The 16,118-nt window shown below is 42.1% G+C and overlaps 1 protein-coding gene across 4 annotated transcripts in view; it reads left to right on the top strand.

Moving 5' to 3' along the window:
• Positions 1-16,118, top strand: part of ap3s1 (adaptor related protein complex 3 subunit sigma 1) — an 82,216-nt gene that overhangs the window by 6,675 nt on the left and 59,423 nt on the right. For 3 of the 4 annotated variants that reach the window (XM_085987071.1, XM_085987072.1, XM_085987073.1), the window contains 2 exons: positions 11,242-11,333; positions 12,186-12,297. The exons of the other annotated variant lie outside the window; for it this stretch is intronic. In XM_085987071.1, the coding sequence (XP_085843197.1) occupies positions 11,242-11,333; positions 12,186-12,297 (204 nt within the window). The remainder of the gene's footprint in view (positions 1-11,241; positions 11,334-12,185; positions 12,298-16,118) is intronic. 4 annotated transcript variants of the gene reach the window in all.

The raw sequence follows: 16,118 nt of genomic DNA, 5'->3' as shown, positions 1-16,118 counted from the left end.
GTAACGAAGCATATTCGCTCTGATGTGGAATCTGTATGGGTAGAGCTGAGAAATACCAAGGGGCAGAAAACGTTACTGGGAGTTGTATACAGACCCCCAAACATAATGCCGTGGTTGGGGATGGCATTAAACGGGAAATTAGACGTGTGCAATAAGGGCACAGCAGTTATCATGGGTGACTTTAATCTGCATATAGATTGGGCTAACCAAATTAGTAACAATACTGTGGAGGAGGAATTCCTGGAGTGTATACGGGATGGTTTCCTGGACCAATATGTCGAGGAATCAACTAGAGATCAGGCCATCTTAGACTGAGTATTATGTAATGAGAGAGGATTAATTAGCAATCTTGTGTGAGGCCCCTTGGGGCGGAGCAATCATAATATGATAGAATTCTTCATTAAGATGGAGAGTGAAGTATTTGACTCAGACTAGGGTCCTGAACTTAAATAAAGGAAACTATGATGGTATGAGGCGCGAGTTGGGTAGGATTGATTGGGGAATGTTACTTAAAGGTTTGACGGTGGATAGGCAATGGCAAACATTTAAAGATTGCATGGATGAACTACAGAATTTTTTCATCCCTGTTCGGCATAAAAATAAAACAAAAAAGGTGACTCAACCGTAGCTAACAAGGGAAATTAAGGATAGCATACTATCCAAGGAGAGGACATATAAATTGGCCAAAAAAAGCAGCAAACCTGAAGATTGGGAGCAGTTTAGCATTTAGCAAAGGAGGACAAAGGGATTAATTAAGAGGGGGAAAATAGAATATGAGACTAAGCTTGCAGAGAACATAAAAACTGACTGTAAAAGCTTCTATACATATGTGAAGAGAAAAAGATTGGTGAAGTCAAGTGTAGGTCCCTTGCAGTCAGAATCAGGGAAGTTTATAATGGGGGACAAAGAAATGGCAGACCAATTAAATAAATACATATACTTTGGTTCTGTCTTCACAAAGGAGGACACAGATAACCTCCCAGAGATGTCGGGGAACATAGGGTCTAATGAGAGGGAGGAACTGAATTAAATCAGTATTTGTAGGGAAATGGTGTTAGGGAAATTGACGGGATTGAAGGCCGATAAATCACCAGGGCCTGATAATCTACATCCTAGGGTACTTAAGGAAGTCGCCCTAGAAATAGTAGATGCATTGCTGGTCATCTTCCAAAATTCTATAGATTCTGGAACAGTTCCCATGGATTGGAGGGTAGCTAATGTTACCCCACTATTCAAAAAAGGTGGTAGAGAGAAAATGGGGAATTATAGACCAGTAAGCCTGACATCGGTAGTGGGGAAAATGCTAGAGTCCATTATAAAAGATGTAATAGCAGAGCACTTGCAAAACAGTGACAGGATCAGACAAATTCAACATGGATTTACAAAAGGTAAATCATGCTTGACTAATCTACTGGAATTTTTTTAGGATGTAAGTGGTAGAATAGATAAAGGAGAACCAGTGGATGTGTATTTACACTTTCAGAAGGCTTTCGATAAGGTCCTGCATAAGAGATTAGCATGTAAAGTTAAAGCACATGGGATTGGGGGCAAGGTACTGACTTGGATAGAGAACTGGCTGGCAGACAGGAAGCAAAGAGTTGGAATAAACGGGTCTTAAATATATATATATATATATATATATGACGAGGGAAGTAGATGTAATATCTCCAAGTTTGCAGACGACAAAGCTGGGTGGGCGTGTGTGCTGTGAGGAGGATGCCGAGATACTCCAGTATGATTTGGACAGGTTGGGTGATGTGGCAGATGCAGTATAATGTGGATAAATGCAAGGTTATCGACTTTGGTGGCAAAAACAGGAAGGCAGATTATCTGAACGGCAATGGATTGGGAGAAGGGGAAGTGCAACGAGACCTGGGTGTCCTTGAGCACCAGTCGCTGAAGGTAAGTATGCAGGTGCAGCAGGCGGTTAAGAAGGCAAATGGTATGTTGGCCTTCGTAGCGAGAGGATTCGAGTACAGGAACAAGGATGTCTTGCTGCAGTTGTACAGGGCCTTGGTGAGACCACACCTTGAGTATTGTGTGCAGTTTTGGTCGCCTTATCTGAGGAAGGATGTTCTTGCCATGGAGGGAGTGCAGTGAAGATTCACCAGATTGATACCTGGGATGGTAGGAATGACGTATGAGGAGCGATTGGGTCGATTGGGCTTATCCTCGCTGGAGTTTAGAAGCATGAGAGGGGATCTCATTGAAATTTATAAAATTCTGACACCTGGACAGACTAGATGCAGGAAGGATGTTCCCGATGGTCGTGGAGTCCAGAACCAGGGGTCAGAGTCTAAGGATAAGGGGTAAGCCATTTAGGACAGAGATGAGGAGGAATTTCTTCACCCAGAGAGTGGTGAACCTGTGGAATTCTCTACCACAGAAGGCAGTTGAGGCCAATTCATTAAATATATTCAAGAAGGAGTTGGATATATTTAAGGCTAAAGGGATCAAAGGATATGGGGAGAAGGCAGGGACAGGGTACTGAATTTGGATGATCAGCCATCTCATTGAACGGCACGCACGCCCACTCAGCTTTGTGTTGTCTGCAAACTTGGAGATATTACATCTAGTTCCCTCGTCTAGATCATTAATATATATTGTGAATAGCTAGGGTCCAAGGACCGATCCCTGCGGTACCCCACTAGTCACTGCCGGCCACTCGGAAAAAGAGCCGTTTATTCCAACTCTTTGCTTTTTGTCTGCCAAACAATTCTCTATCCAAGTCAATACATTGCCCCCAATCCCATGTGCCTTAACTTTACACGCTAATCTCTTATGTGGGACCTCATCGAAAGCCTTTGAAAGTCCAAATACACATCTACTGGTTCTCCCTTATCTATTTCACCTCAAAAAATTCCAGTAGTTTAGTCAAGCACGAATTACCTTTTGTAAATCCATGTTGACTTTGTCCGATCCTGTCACTGTTTTCCAATTGCTCTGCTATTACATCTTTTATAATGGACTCTAACATTTTCCCCACTACTGATGTCAGGCTTACTGGTCTGTAATTCCCTGTTTTCTCTCTACCACCTTTTTTGAATAGTCGGGTAACATTAGCTACCCTCCAATCCATGGGTACTGTTCCAGATTCCATTGAATGTTGGAAGATGATCAGCAATGCATCTACTATTTCTAGGGCCACTTCCTTAAGTACCCTAGGATGTAGATTATCAGGCCCTGGGGATTTATCGGCCTTCAATCCCGTCAATTTCCCGAACACCATTTCCCTACAAATACTGATTTCTTTCAGTTCCTCCCTTTCATCAGACCCTATGTTCCCTGACATCTCTGGGAGGTTATTTGTGTCCTCCTTTGTGAGGACAGAACCAAAATATGTATTTAATTGGTCTGCCATTTCTTTGTTCCCCATTATAAATTCCCCTGATTCTGACTGCAAGGGACCTACGCTTGACTTCACCAATCTTTTTCTTTTCACATATCTATAAAAGCTTTTACAGTCAGTTTTTGTGTTCCCTGCAAGCTTACTCTCACTCTATTTTCCCCTTCTTAATTAATCCCTTTGTCCTCCTTTGTTGAATCCTAAACTGCTCCCAATCCTCAGGTTTACTGCTTTTTCTGGCCAATTTATATGTCCGCTCTTTGATCTTATGCTATCCCTAATTTCCCTTGTTAGCCATGATTGAGTCACCTTAAAAATGAGTTTTCAGGTGACTGATGAGCCCAATGCGGGACCTACAGTCCCTGTCACAGGTGGGGCAGACAGTGGTTGAAGGGGTGGGTGGGTGGGGTGCTTGGGTTGACATGCGCTTCTTCCGCTTGCCTTCCGCTTGCTCCCGGCGAAGAGACGTGAGGTTTTTGGCACCTTCCCGGATAGTTCTCCTCCACTTTGTGCAGTCTTGGGCCAGGATTTCCCAGGTGTCATTGGGAATGTTGCACTTTTTCCAAGGAGGCTTTAAGGGTGTCCTTGAAGCACTTCCTCTGCCCACCTGGGGCTCTCTTGCCATGTCGGAGTTCCGAGTAGAGTGCTTGTTTTGGGAGTCTCGTATCGGGCATGCGGACGATGTGACCCGTCCATCGGAGCTGATCAAGCGTGGTCAAAGTTCGATGCTGGGGATGTTGGCCTGAGCGAGAACACAGACGTTGATGCGCCTATCCTGCCAATGGATTTGCAGGATCTTGGGGAGGCAACGTTGGTGGTACCTCGCCAGTGCTTTGAGGTGCCTGCTGTACATGGTCCTAGCCAATGAAGAGTTTGCCCCGATTCCCACTGACTTCAATTTTACGAAGGGATCCTTGATGCCACACTCGGTCAAATGCTGCTTTGATATCAAGGGCAGTCACTCTCGCCTCACCTTTGGAATTCAGCTCCTTTGTCCATGTTTGGACCAAGGCTGTAATGAGGTCTGGAGCCGAGTGGTCTTGGCAGAACCCAAACTGGGCATCAGTGAGCAGATTATTGGTGAGTAAGTGCCGCTGGATAGCAGTTAATTACACCTTCCATCACTTTGCTGATGATTGAGAGTAGACTGATGGGGCAGTAATTGGCCGGATTGGATTTGTCCTGCTTTTGGTGGACAGGACATAGCTAAGCAATTTTCCACTTTGTTGGTAGATGCCAGTGTTGTAGCTGTACAGAACAGCTTGGCTAGAGGTGCAGCTAGTTCTGGACAAGAGCACAAGTCTTCAGCACTACAACCGGATGTTGCTGGAGCCCCATACCCTTTGCTGTATCCAGTGCATACAACTGTTTCTTGATATCAAATGGAGTGAATCAAATTGGCTGAAAACTGCCATCTGTAATGTTGGGGACCTCCGGAGGAGGCAGAGATGGATCATCCACTCAGCGTTTCTGACTGAAGATGGTTGCAAACCTTCTGGGATGTTGCTTGACTAGTCATTGGGGCAGCTCTCCCAATTTTGGCACAAGTTCTTCAGATGTTAGTGTGGGCCTCTGTCTTGTCCGAATCTGCTGCCTAGATCAATGCCGGGTTAGGGTTAGATTCTTATTATAATTTTTTGTAGTAGTTTGATACAACGGAGTGGCTTGCCAATTCCGAGGGCAGTTAAGAGTCAACCACAGTGGGTCTGGAGTCAGACAAGACCAGGTAAGGACATTAGTGAACTAGATGGCTTTTTACAACAATTCCCATTTCATGGCTAGCCTTTTTTTAAATTCCAGATTTATTTAATTAAGTGAATTTAAATTCCCAAACTGCCATGGTGGGATTTGAACTCATGCCTTCAGATCATTAGTCCGATCCTCTGGATTACTAGTCCAATAACATAACCACTATGCCACTGTATTCCTCATAATCATCTCATTAGCCATTCTTCTTGTCCAACTAATTTTCAGCAAATGTGTGCGGCTCCATAACTCAAATGCCTTCAGCTTTCTTCTTACTGCAGCTTTGAAAGTCCAGTTTTCACATCCGTAAATGCTGCTAATTACAAATAACATGCAAGTGCACTACTTATCACCAGCTTAAAGCCTCCTGTTGTAATTGTTACTTTGGCCATCTACATTTATTAGACTGCCCAAGTAAACAACTTTGGTGTGGACTCCTCGACATCATAGAAATTTACAGCACAGAAGGAGACTATTCGACCCATCATGTCGGCGCTGGCCGAAAAAAGAGCTATCCAGCCTAATCCCATGTTCCAGCTCTTGGTCGTAGCCTTGTAGGTTACAGCACTTCAAGTGCATATCCAAGTACTTTTTGAATGTGTGGAGGGTTCCTGGCCCTACCACCCTTTCAGGCAGTGAGTTCTAGACCCCTAAATCGTGCTGAAAAAATAACTGTGTGTTAACGTCGCACTCTTATTAATGCACAAATTGGCCAGCAGGTTCAGAGGATGAAAAGATACGCAGTGAGTTGCAAATCAATTTACGCTGCCCACCATTTGCTTCGCACAAATGGCGTCTCGCCCGTCGCCTCCACATTAAATTTAAGAACTTGCTGGGTTTGCACATTGATTTCCATTACACTTGCCGTAGATTAGGGCTCATAATTAATAGCGATGTGATGTGATATTTGTTAATACAATGCCAATCAATCACTCTGGCCCAGAAAAGGAACAGTTTAAACTGTTGAGTCTTATTCCTGCATATAGCAAATTGTTAAGAGATTTTTAAAAAGTCAAATTTTCATTTTTTTTTCTTATTTTACCATTGTCTCTTTTTTTCCTCTCTCTCTTAATCCAATCTATCCCACTCTATTTCTCTCTCAGTATGCAATTTGACTCTAATTCACCATCTGTTTCTTTCTCACTTCTTAAATTGAATTGATTGAGATACATTGTTGGTCCCATCGTTCACCAAGGTCCCAGATACCCCATTGCCAGCTCGCACTTCCAGCAAGTTACGTTGCAAAACATTTGAGCTGAAAGTTGCAGGAAAAAGTCTAACCAACAACATATGCTGCGAGATGCCCTGTTCCAGCAAGATTTGGTCCATTAACTCTTTGCTACAGTTTGCAGTTCCCAAAAAAATCCATGAATAGGTTCCATGAATTTCCTAATCAATTCCATTCATCTTTTGTACTTCGCCTTGTCAAAAACTCTCAACTTGCATCGATATCTATCGATTGTTCACAAATCACTCTCAAATATTCCGGGGTCTTCATTTCCTGGTCTTAAAACCAAAAACATTCATTACTTAATTCCCAGCTTCCTTTTTTTATCACTTCTAGTATGATTTTTAGCAGCACTTGCAGTGTTGTTTGAGATTGATGACACTATGCTGTTCACACTCTGACTTTTGATCTTTTAGGGGTATTAATTTGAATCTGGCAATGGAGTACAAGAGCAAGGAACTCTTGCTGCAATTGTACAGGACTTGAGGCCACATCTGGAGTACTGTGTAGTTTTGGTCTCCGTACCCAAGGAAGGATATGCTTGCCTTGGAGGTGGTGCAACGAAGGTTCACTAGATTGATTCCTGAGATGAGAGGGCTGTCCTATGATGAGAGAGTGTGTAGAATGGGCCTATACTCTCTGGAGTTTAGAAGAATGAGACATTGAAACATACAAGATTCTGAGAGGACTTGACAGAGTAGATGCTGAGAGTCTAGAACTAGAGGGCATAGTCTCCGGATGAGGGGTTGGCCATTTAGGACTGAGAGGAGGAGAAATTTCTTCACTCAAGAGTTGTATATCTTTGGAATTCTCTACCCGAGGGCTGTGGATGCTCAGTCGTTCAATATATTCAAGACTGATCGATAGATTTTTGGACTCTAAACAAATCAAGGGATATGGGAATCAGGCGGGAAAGTGAATTTGAGGTCGAAGATCAGCCATGAATGGCGAAGCAGGCTCGATAAGCCGTATGGCCTACTCCTGCTCCTATTTCTTTTGTCCAATGTCCATGGGTAGCATTCCAGAGCTTTAGATCACATTACAGACTTGGGACATTTTCTGTACATCAAATCTCCCCAATAATCTGCAGCTCTTATGTTCTCATCTGCCTTTCCTATCTTCTTATTCTTTAATGGCACGCTCGACTTCTGATATAGCAATTTCAGCCTTCTAACTCACATGCAATATTAGTCTTCTCATTGCATCGAGTCCACTGCCTAACATTGGTTAAATACTTGCGTCAATGCTCAGCCTACTTTCTTACTAATTGCACAGACAGATTATTCTCTCAGCCTTGCACACCAGTGTGCAAAGAAGGTTCACTCGGTTAATCCCGGGGATGAGGGGGTGGTCATATGAGGAGAGGTTGAGTAGATTGGGACTCTACTCATTGGAGTTCAGAAGAATGAGAGGCGATCTTATTGAAACATAAGATTGTGAAGGGGCTTGATCGGGTGGATGCGGTGAGGATGTTCCCAATGATGGGTGAAACTAGAACTAGGGGGCATAATCTTAAAATAAGGGGCTGCTCATTCAAAACTGAGATGAGGAGAAACTTCTTCACTCAGGGGGTGGTAGGTTTGTGGAATTTGCTGCCCCAGAAAGCTGTGGAAGCTACATCATTAAATAAATTTAAAACAGAAATAGATAGTCTCCTAGAAGTAAAAGGAATTAAGGGTTACGGGGAGCGGGCAGGAAATTGGACATGAGTCTAGGTTCGGAATGGTCATGGCCCTGTGGGTAGTGGAGTGGGCCCAGGGGCCGTGTAGCCTTGTTCTGCTCCTACTGTGTTCTAATTCTGTGTTAGATTTCAGGAGATGGTTTTATTCCTGTTCCTGGCTGGGGTGGAGATCGCCTTTACAGAAGGTAAGTACTGTAGAAAATGTAGGGACAGAGTGATCTCCTGGAAGAATTTCGATCGCCTAGATGGGTCGGAGAGGAATTTCCCAGATTTTTTTCTCCCAAATTGGCCATTGGGTCTTTATCTGGTTTTTCGCCTCTCCTGGGAGATCACATGGGTTCGGGTGGATGCAGAGTGATAGAAGATTTGAGGTTAGGATCAGATCAGCCATGATCTTATTGAATGGTGGAGCAGGCTCGAGGGGCCGATTGGCCTACTCCTGCTCCTATTTCTTATGTTCTTATGTTCTTTCTTACTAATTGCACAGACAGATTATTCTCTCAGCCTTGCACACCAGTGTGTTTTTGTTTTACCAAATATGCAGCCAAGCCTTTTTTTTAAAAAATAGGGTGTGGCTCAAAGAGTGCTGTGGGAAAAAGGGATTTCAATTCATGGGGCACTGGCACCAGTACTCTGGACGGGCTCCACTTAAACCGGGCTGGGGCCAGCGTCCTGACGAATCGAGTAACTAGGGCTGTAGATAGGGCTTTAAACTAAAAAAAAAAAAAAAAAAGGGGGGGGGAGGGGTCAGGTGAGGGAAAATTTACAAATCTAAAGGCGAAAGGTCAAGGCAATAGAGCAGTGTAGCAATTTGGGTAAAAATAAGCAGAGAGGGACAGGAAGTTTAATGGTAGCAGTGCAGTAGAGAATAAGGTCAAAGCAGAGAATAATGGTAAAACATTTAAAGTCTCTGTCTGAATGCACGAAGCATTCGTAACAAGATAGACAAACTAGTGGCACAAATAGAGATAAATGGGTTTGATCTAATAGCCATTACAGAGACATGGTTGCAAGGTGGCCAAGTTTGGGAACTAAATGTTCAGGGTACTTGACGTTTTGAAAAGGCAGGCAGAATGGAAATGGAGGAGGAGTAGCCCCGATAATAAAGGATGGCATAAGGACGAGAGTGAGAAAGGATCTCGGCTCGGAAGATCAGGAAATAGAATCAGTATGGGTGGAAATAAGGTATAACAAGGAGCAGAAAACGCTGGTAAGAGTAGTATATAGGCCCCCTAACTGTAGCTATACCATTGGACAGAATATTAATCAAGAAATAGTAGGAGCTTGCAACAAAGGGAATGCAATAATCTTTGGGGGATTTTAATTTTCATATAGACTGGACAAATCAAACTGGCAAAGGTAGTCTGGAGGACGAGTTCATGGAATGCATTCGGGACAGTTTCCTAGAACAATGTGTCATGGAAATCAACCATGAACAGGCTATTTTAGATCTTGTAGTGTGTAATGAGACAGGGTTAATTAGCAATCTCATAGTAAAAGATCCTTTGGGGCAGAGGTGATCATAATATGATAGAATTTCACGTTACTTTTGAGAATGACTTGCCTAAGTCCAAAACTAGAGTCTTAAACTTAAATAAAGCCAATTACATAGGTATGAGGGGCGAGTTGGTTAAGGTAGATTGGAAAATTAGATTAAAAGGTATGGCGGTAGATAAGCAGTGGCTAGCATTTAAAGAAATATTTCATAATTCTCAACAAAAATACATTCTATTGAGAAACAAAAACTCCACGGGAAAAGTGAGCCAACCGTGGCTAACTGAAGTAGTTGAGGAGAGCATTAGATTGAAAGAAGCAGCTTATAATGTTGCAAAATAATAGTAAGCCTGAGGATTGGGAGAGTTTCAGAAACCAGCAAAGGTTGACCAAAAAATTGATAAAAAGGGGAAAAAATAGAATGAGAGAAAACGAGCAAGAAATATAAAAGCAGATTGTAAGTGTTTCTACAAGTATATAAAAAGGAAGAGTAGCAAAAGTAAACGTTGGTCCCTTAGAGGCTGAGACAGGAAAAATTATGAGGAATAAGGAAATGGCAGAAACGTTAAACAAATATTTTGTATCTGTCTTCACAATAGAAGACACAAAAAGCATACCAAAAATGGTGGGGAACCAAGGGTCTAATGAGGGGGAGCAACTTAACGTAATATGTAAGTGGAGAAAAAGCACTAGAGAAACTAATGGGACTAAAAGCCAACAAATCCCCTGGACCTGATGGCCTACATCTGAAGGTTCTGAAAGTGGTGGCTGAAGAGAGAGTAGATGCATTGGTTTTAATTCCAAAATTCCCTAGATTCTGGGATGGTCCCAGCGGATTGGAAGATCGCAAATGTAACACCGCTATTTAAGAAAGGAGGGAGAGAAAAACAGGAAACTACAGGCCAGTTAGCCCGACATCAGTCATCGGGAAATGCTGGAATCCATTGTTAAAGAAGTGGTATCAAGTCACTTAGAAAATCATAACATGATTAGGCCGAATCAACATGGTTTTATAAAAGGGATGTAACTAGCAGGGTAGATAAAGGGGAACCAGTGGATTTCCAAAAGGCATTCGATAAGGTGCCACATAAAAGGCTATTGCACAAGATTAGGGCTCATAGGGTTGGGGTAATATAGTAGCATGGATAGAGGATTGGTTAACGGACAGAAAACAGAGCAGGGATAAACGGATCTTTTTCAGGTTGGCAGGCTAGTTGGGTGCCGCAAGGATCAGTGGTGGGTCTCAGCTATGTACAATCTATATTAATGACCTAGAATTTTGGACTCTAGGGGAATCAAGGGATATGGAGATTGGGTGGGAAAGTGGAATTGAGGTCGATGATCATCCATGATCTTTCTGCTATCAGCAGCAGCAGATTTAGGTGTTCCTGTAGGATAGCAACAATTTCGTTAAAACTCTTCGTCTTCGGTTTGGCTGGAGTAATCAGGTCCCGCAATAGGCCGTACGTTCTTGCGCCCATTAAATTTAGCAATACCGATGCCTTTTTCTCCTCGGCTATTTCGTTTGCCTCGCAATATACCTCGACTCTCTCCACATACGTGGTCCAGTCTTTTTTGTATTTGGTATTTTCCATTATTTCATGCCTTTGCTACTGTTCAGTACTGTCTACTTTGAGCCTTGCAGCTGCTAGTGTCTGCATAAAGACTTCATTTTAAAAGATGTATTAGCTTTTTATGTGATGACAGCTGCTTTTAAATTATAAATCAACCTGTATTCATTTACAGAGTGAAGACACACAACAACAAATTATAAGGGAGACATTCCACTTGGTGTCAAAAAGAGATGAAAATGTCTGTAATTTCTTGGAAGGTGGCATGTAAGTAATGTGATTTCTTTAAAAAAAAAAGTCCTAGAAAAAGCCGATTCAGAGATCAGCACTTCACTTGAACCAAAAACTCTTTCTGTAATAAATGACATCTGCGTGTAGAATATCAGTGAAAATGGATACTGTGTAACTGCTCAAAGAAATTTGGAACCAGGCTGCATATTGTGTTACATTGTGTTAAGCTAACTTAAGCTCTATATAACTGTAAGGTAACCTGATGCTTATTTTTTGTTAAAAGCACCAGAGTTCAGGAGTAACATATTTACTTTTTCCAAGTCACAAGCTTTGACAGTGTTCTGTGCTTTATTTACATTTTCTTATGTAAGTGTGGGTGTTCAGGTCTTGCATGGTTACTGTGCTAAACAAGCATCTTATCAAAGCAAGGTTGACATTCAGATCTACCTACCTGAAATAGGTTGTGTTTGAACAACAAGCCACTTCTTTTGTGGCCACAAAGCAAAGGTTTCCAAAGCACGGATACTATGCATTTTCTATTTGAAAAATAGTGTATGCAGTAAAACACGGTGTGTCTGTACCAGAATACGCACTATAGAATTGAAGGTCAGAAGATTGCCTTTCAGATCTTATAAATAGTGTACACACTTAACTATTTATGCAACTTTCTGGAAATGGGGGAGTTGCAACCAAAATGCCAGTCTTACATTGCTCATCTTAAAAGTGAGTAACAAATTGTTCCAATTGACATTTACTAAGCAGTCATTTGAAGAATAAATAGGGAAAACTATATGTAATATGTAAAATAAAGCTATTTTGCTGGTTTGATAAAAGCTGTGCCTCGATGCAAATTGTAACTTTCTGGTTTTCTGTAATTTTCTTTTTCAGGTTAATTGGGGGTGCAGATAATAAACTTATTTACAGACATTATGCAACTTTATATTTTGTCTTTTGTGTGGATTCCTCAGAGAGTGAACTGGGCATCTTGGACCTAATTCAGGTACGTGTGCATATATGTTCTCTCAGCTTTAATGAGGTATCTGGTAAAGACATTGGAGTTGGTCTCTAACCACTTCTGCTCTAGATGATAGATCCCTATTCAGGTACAAGTGAATAGAATCTACAGCAGTTGCCTGCTGCACAGAATTATACAAGTTTCTGATCTTTGCACTGTAACTTCAGTTATGTAGGACTCGGGACTAAAATTGTGGCGTGGCGACATGATTGATATTTGACTTGGTGGATTAAAAGAAGTTTGTGTGGGTGTTGGGGCACAGTGTTCGACTCTACTGTTAAGTCGTACCATGAATAATGACATCAGAAGCTAAATACAGATAAGGGAGCCATTTGCCCATCTTAGCTTACCAATCCAGAGGGGGAAAAAGGTCTCTTCTGTCCCACCCTGCAACTACTTTTCAATGCAGTGCTTCCTTTATTTTACAGAGAACAGCCCATACCGAACACTTACTCATTTGTTCTGGCTTTAATTACAACATGAAATCATATTGCTTTATCCTAATTTGATACTAATTACAGATACAAGCAAGTAGATGTAGTCAGTTCAGTGTTTTGTTTGCGTTGCATGGCCTATGAACACATTACAGTTTGGCAGTAATCAACCAATTCCATATGGCCAATTAAATCATAGTGGATTTTGAAATAAAATGATTCCTGGTGCTTCTGTTCTATTTAATGATTGGGTGACTCAAAGAATGCCTCATTGTATTTGATGATCTTGAGTTGCTGGTCAGCCTTGAGGACTCTTTCATTCTGGTGATCTTGGTTGGCAAAGATTATTTGGTTAACTAGTGCCTTTTGGGGGTTATTGATAAGTACACGTAGTGATTGGTTGGCTAGTGTTGCAGCTAATGGATCAGTGTTAGTCTATTGATCGTTGGTGACATTTGATGTGTTGGCAGTTAATGCAGAATAGGTGGCTAGATGTTCATGGGAAAGGCTGATAAGTTACTATAAAGTAGGATTCTAACCAGAGTTACAACTTTAATGCTATATAGGAGTGCAGCACCGAAGATCAAAAGCTTTGACTGCAGGCTAATCATTCTACACACTCTCAGGCACTGTTGAAGAGTAGATAAGGTGGATGTGGAACCAACGTGTTGACAGTAATTTAATTGCGTAAAGGACATATTACAAAAACAACAACCTGTATTTATATAGCACCTTTAATGTAGTAAAATGTCCCAAGGCGCTTCACAGGAGCGATTATCAAACAAAATTTGACACTGAGCCACATGAGATATTGAAAAAGGTGACCAAAAGCTTGGTCAAAGAGGTTTTACCAAGTAGATGAACTGTTTGATGTTGTTGATGGTGTTCTTTCTGACTTGTAGAAAAGCAGCTGATAGAGGTTGTTAATAAAAACTTGTTGATTTCAGCTGAGGCCAGTTATTATTCCAAGCTTGGCAACTTGTTTTGATAAATGGTTGAGGGTGTAATTTTCAGCAAAAATGCTAATTCTGTCAGCATAACCCAAATCTGTGGATTCCAGCCAGTGATCCAGCAGCCATAGCTAGCACGGCTTTAGAAAAAGTTGTATTTCGCCTGATGAATGTTCTTTGAGGAAGTGGCATCTGGAGTGGACTATGGGAAAACCTTACGATGTGTGCCTAGATTTCCAAAAGCCATTTAACAAAGTTCCACACAAAAGGCTGGGGGTAAATTTCAAAGCCATCTTCAACTTATTTCTGGTGCATAATTGGGGTACTAACCTGCTCCCATAGTTAGTGACCCCACTAAAAGTGGCCTGAATAGCAGCAGAGGAGTGTCACGCCAAGGTATGTGCCTCTACAAGATTATTGAGAGGACCATCAGGGTCTTAAAGGCATTCTTTCACTGCCTGACTTTGTTTGAGGAGCTCTGCAGTATGCTCTAGATTGTGTGTCACACATAGTTGTACAGGAAACTTTGTGCTATCCGGCACTGACGGGACCGAGCTGTTGCTGTCCCATCAAACCTGCCGGACAAACCAGCGCTAATGTTGAAACATAGAGATTTTGAGCTCCGTATCTGGCAACAAACCCTGTTGCTTAGCAACAGCTTCTAAACAGTCAGCCGTACCTTGCAAGCGTCTCTGTAGCTTAGCAACAGCTTCAGCAAGACCTTGCAGAGCTTGACTGTTGAGAAAAAAGCAACGAAAAGAAAAAAAACCTACGAAAAGAAAAAAAAACTAACGAAACGGCTCCTGATTTTTGCCGGTGGCTCGAGCTTGCCGGACATTTAGCCTCCGGATAACACAAAGTTTCCTGTAACCTGGTGTGCCCTTCACAACTTCCCCATATAGAAAGAGCTGGATATTGTAAGCAAGGAGGCCCCAACTCTATTGATGCCAGAACTACTTAGAGGAGCGCATCACCATGGCCTACACTTAAGAGGACTTCTCAGTGACTGCTGCAATGGTCTGAAGTTTATAGAGTGTAGAGGATGGGAGGCTGGCCAGGACAGCAATAGAATTGTCGAGTCTGGAAGTGGAAAAGGCATGGATGAGAGTTACAGCAGCAGATGGGCTGGGCTTGGGCAGAGGCAGGCAATGTTATGGAAGAGGAAATGGAATTAAGTGGTCTTGGGGATGGAAAGGATGTAGGATCAGAAGCTCCGCTCCAGGTTGTGAACAGTCTAGTTCTGATGACATGGGCACCTTTCTTAAATGTAAGTCCTCCTTACTCGCTGAAAATGTTTGGTTTGACACTCACTTATGGCAGGCTCTATCTCACTGCATCTTGATATACCAGTGACTCTAACTATAGCCCTTGTTTAGAGCTCCCTCTGTCTTGGGAGCCCATGTACAACACCAGTTCTGACATTGCCCCTGGTTATAACAGTACAGCAACATAGTATTGGCTTTTAACTTGCTGTGAGCTAAATGTTTTTCCAGCCCATTACAATTTCAGGTATTCTAGTTCTTGTTAGGAGTACCCCAAAGGCTGCCTTGTTGGGGTGATCCCAAGCTGCCAGGGTCACTAAAGAGAAACTCATCAATTACTAGTGTTTCCTCTTTCATGGTTAGGCATCAATAGGTAAGCTGGTAGTCCACATGATGTAACTTCATCAATTTAGACTTGATTGGCTGAGAAGCTGGCTTTTTGAAGGTTTTTATTTAATGAGGCCAATTCTGAGGTGGATTGCACTTCCAAAATGAATGGTGACACACACAGGCCGATGTAGAGGGTAGAAGAGAGTATATTAGAAATAAAGCTGAAATCAAATTAGGAAAAGGAAAAGGCTCTAGTTCTTTCTACACAGCAATACTAAGTTGCAGTTCTTGGGAAATGTAGCAAAAAATGGGTTATAATCAGGGATGTGTCACAGTTGGTGTACATACATGTACATGTAAGGGAAGATGAGATGAGCAAAAGTATAAAGCAGTTAAATTTTATTTCTAACAATTACTCTAGACTTCTAAGCACAGGCCTCACTCAATATACCACCACTTAAGCGAACCACGTAAGAATATTGTGTGTCGAGTGAACTCTGATCACTGGGGGGGAGTAAATCCTAATTCCTTCCTCACTAAAGTATTCCGATTCTGTTATCTCCATAGTCCGATTGTTGGTATCGCTAGGAGTAGCTCCTCTCATTCTTCTTACATTTACTTGACAGTGGCTTTTGAGTATTTTCTGGTCCCTTCAGTGTGGGACATGAGCCCGAGTTGTAGTCAGAGCTGCCACCTTCTCAACCCCTGACTCTTGCCATAAAATTTGCAGCTATTTAGGTGTCTCTCAGGCCATGCCTGCTCAAAAACTGTGCTCCATGAGATTCCAGTCTGAAATGAACTGATCAACCATTATACTGTACTGCAAAGAA

Source organism: Somniosus microcephalus, chromosome 1 (assembly GCF_052327205.1).
Source record: "Somniosus microcephalus isolate GS21.2 chromosome 1, FLI_Smic_1.0, whole genome shotgun sequence".
NCBI lineage: Eukaryota > Metazoa > Chordata > Chondrichthyes > Squaliformes > Somniosidae > Somniosus > Somniosus microcephalus.
This window is presented reverse-complemented; position numbering and strand designations above follow the sequence as displayed.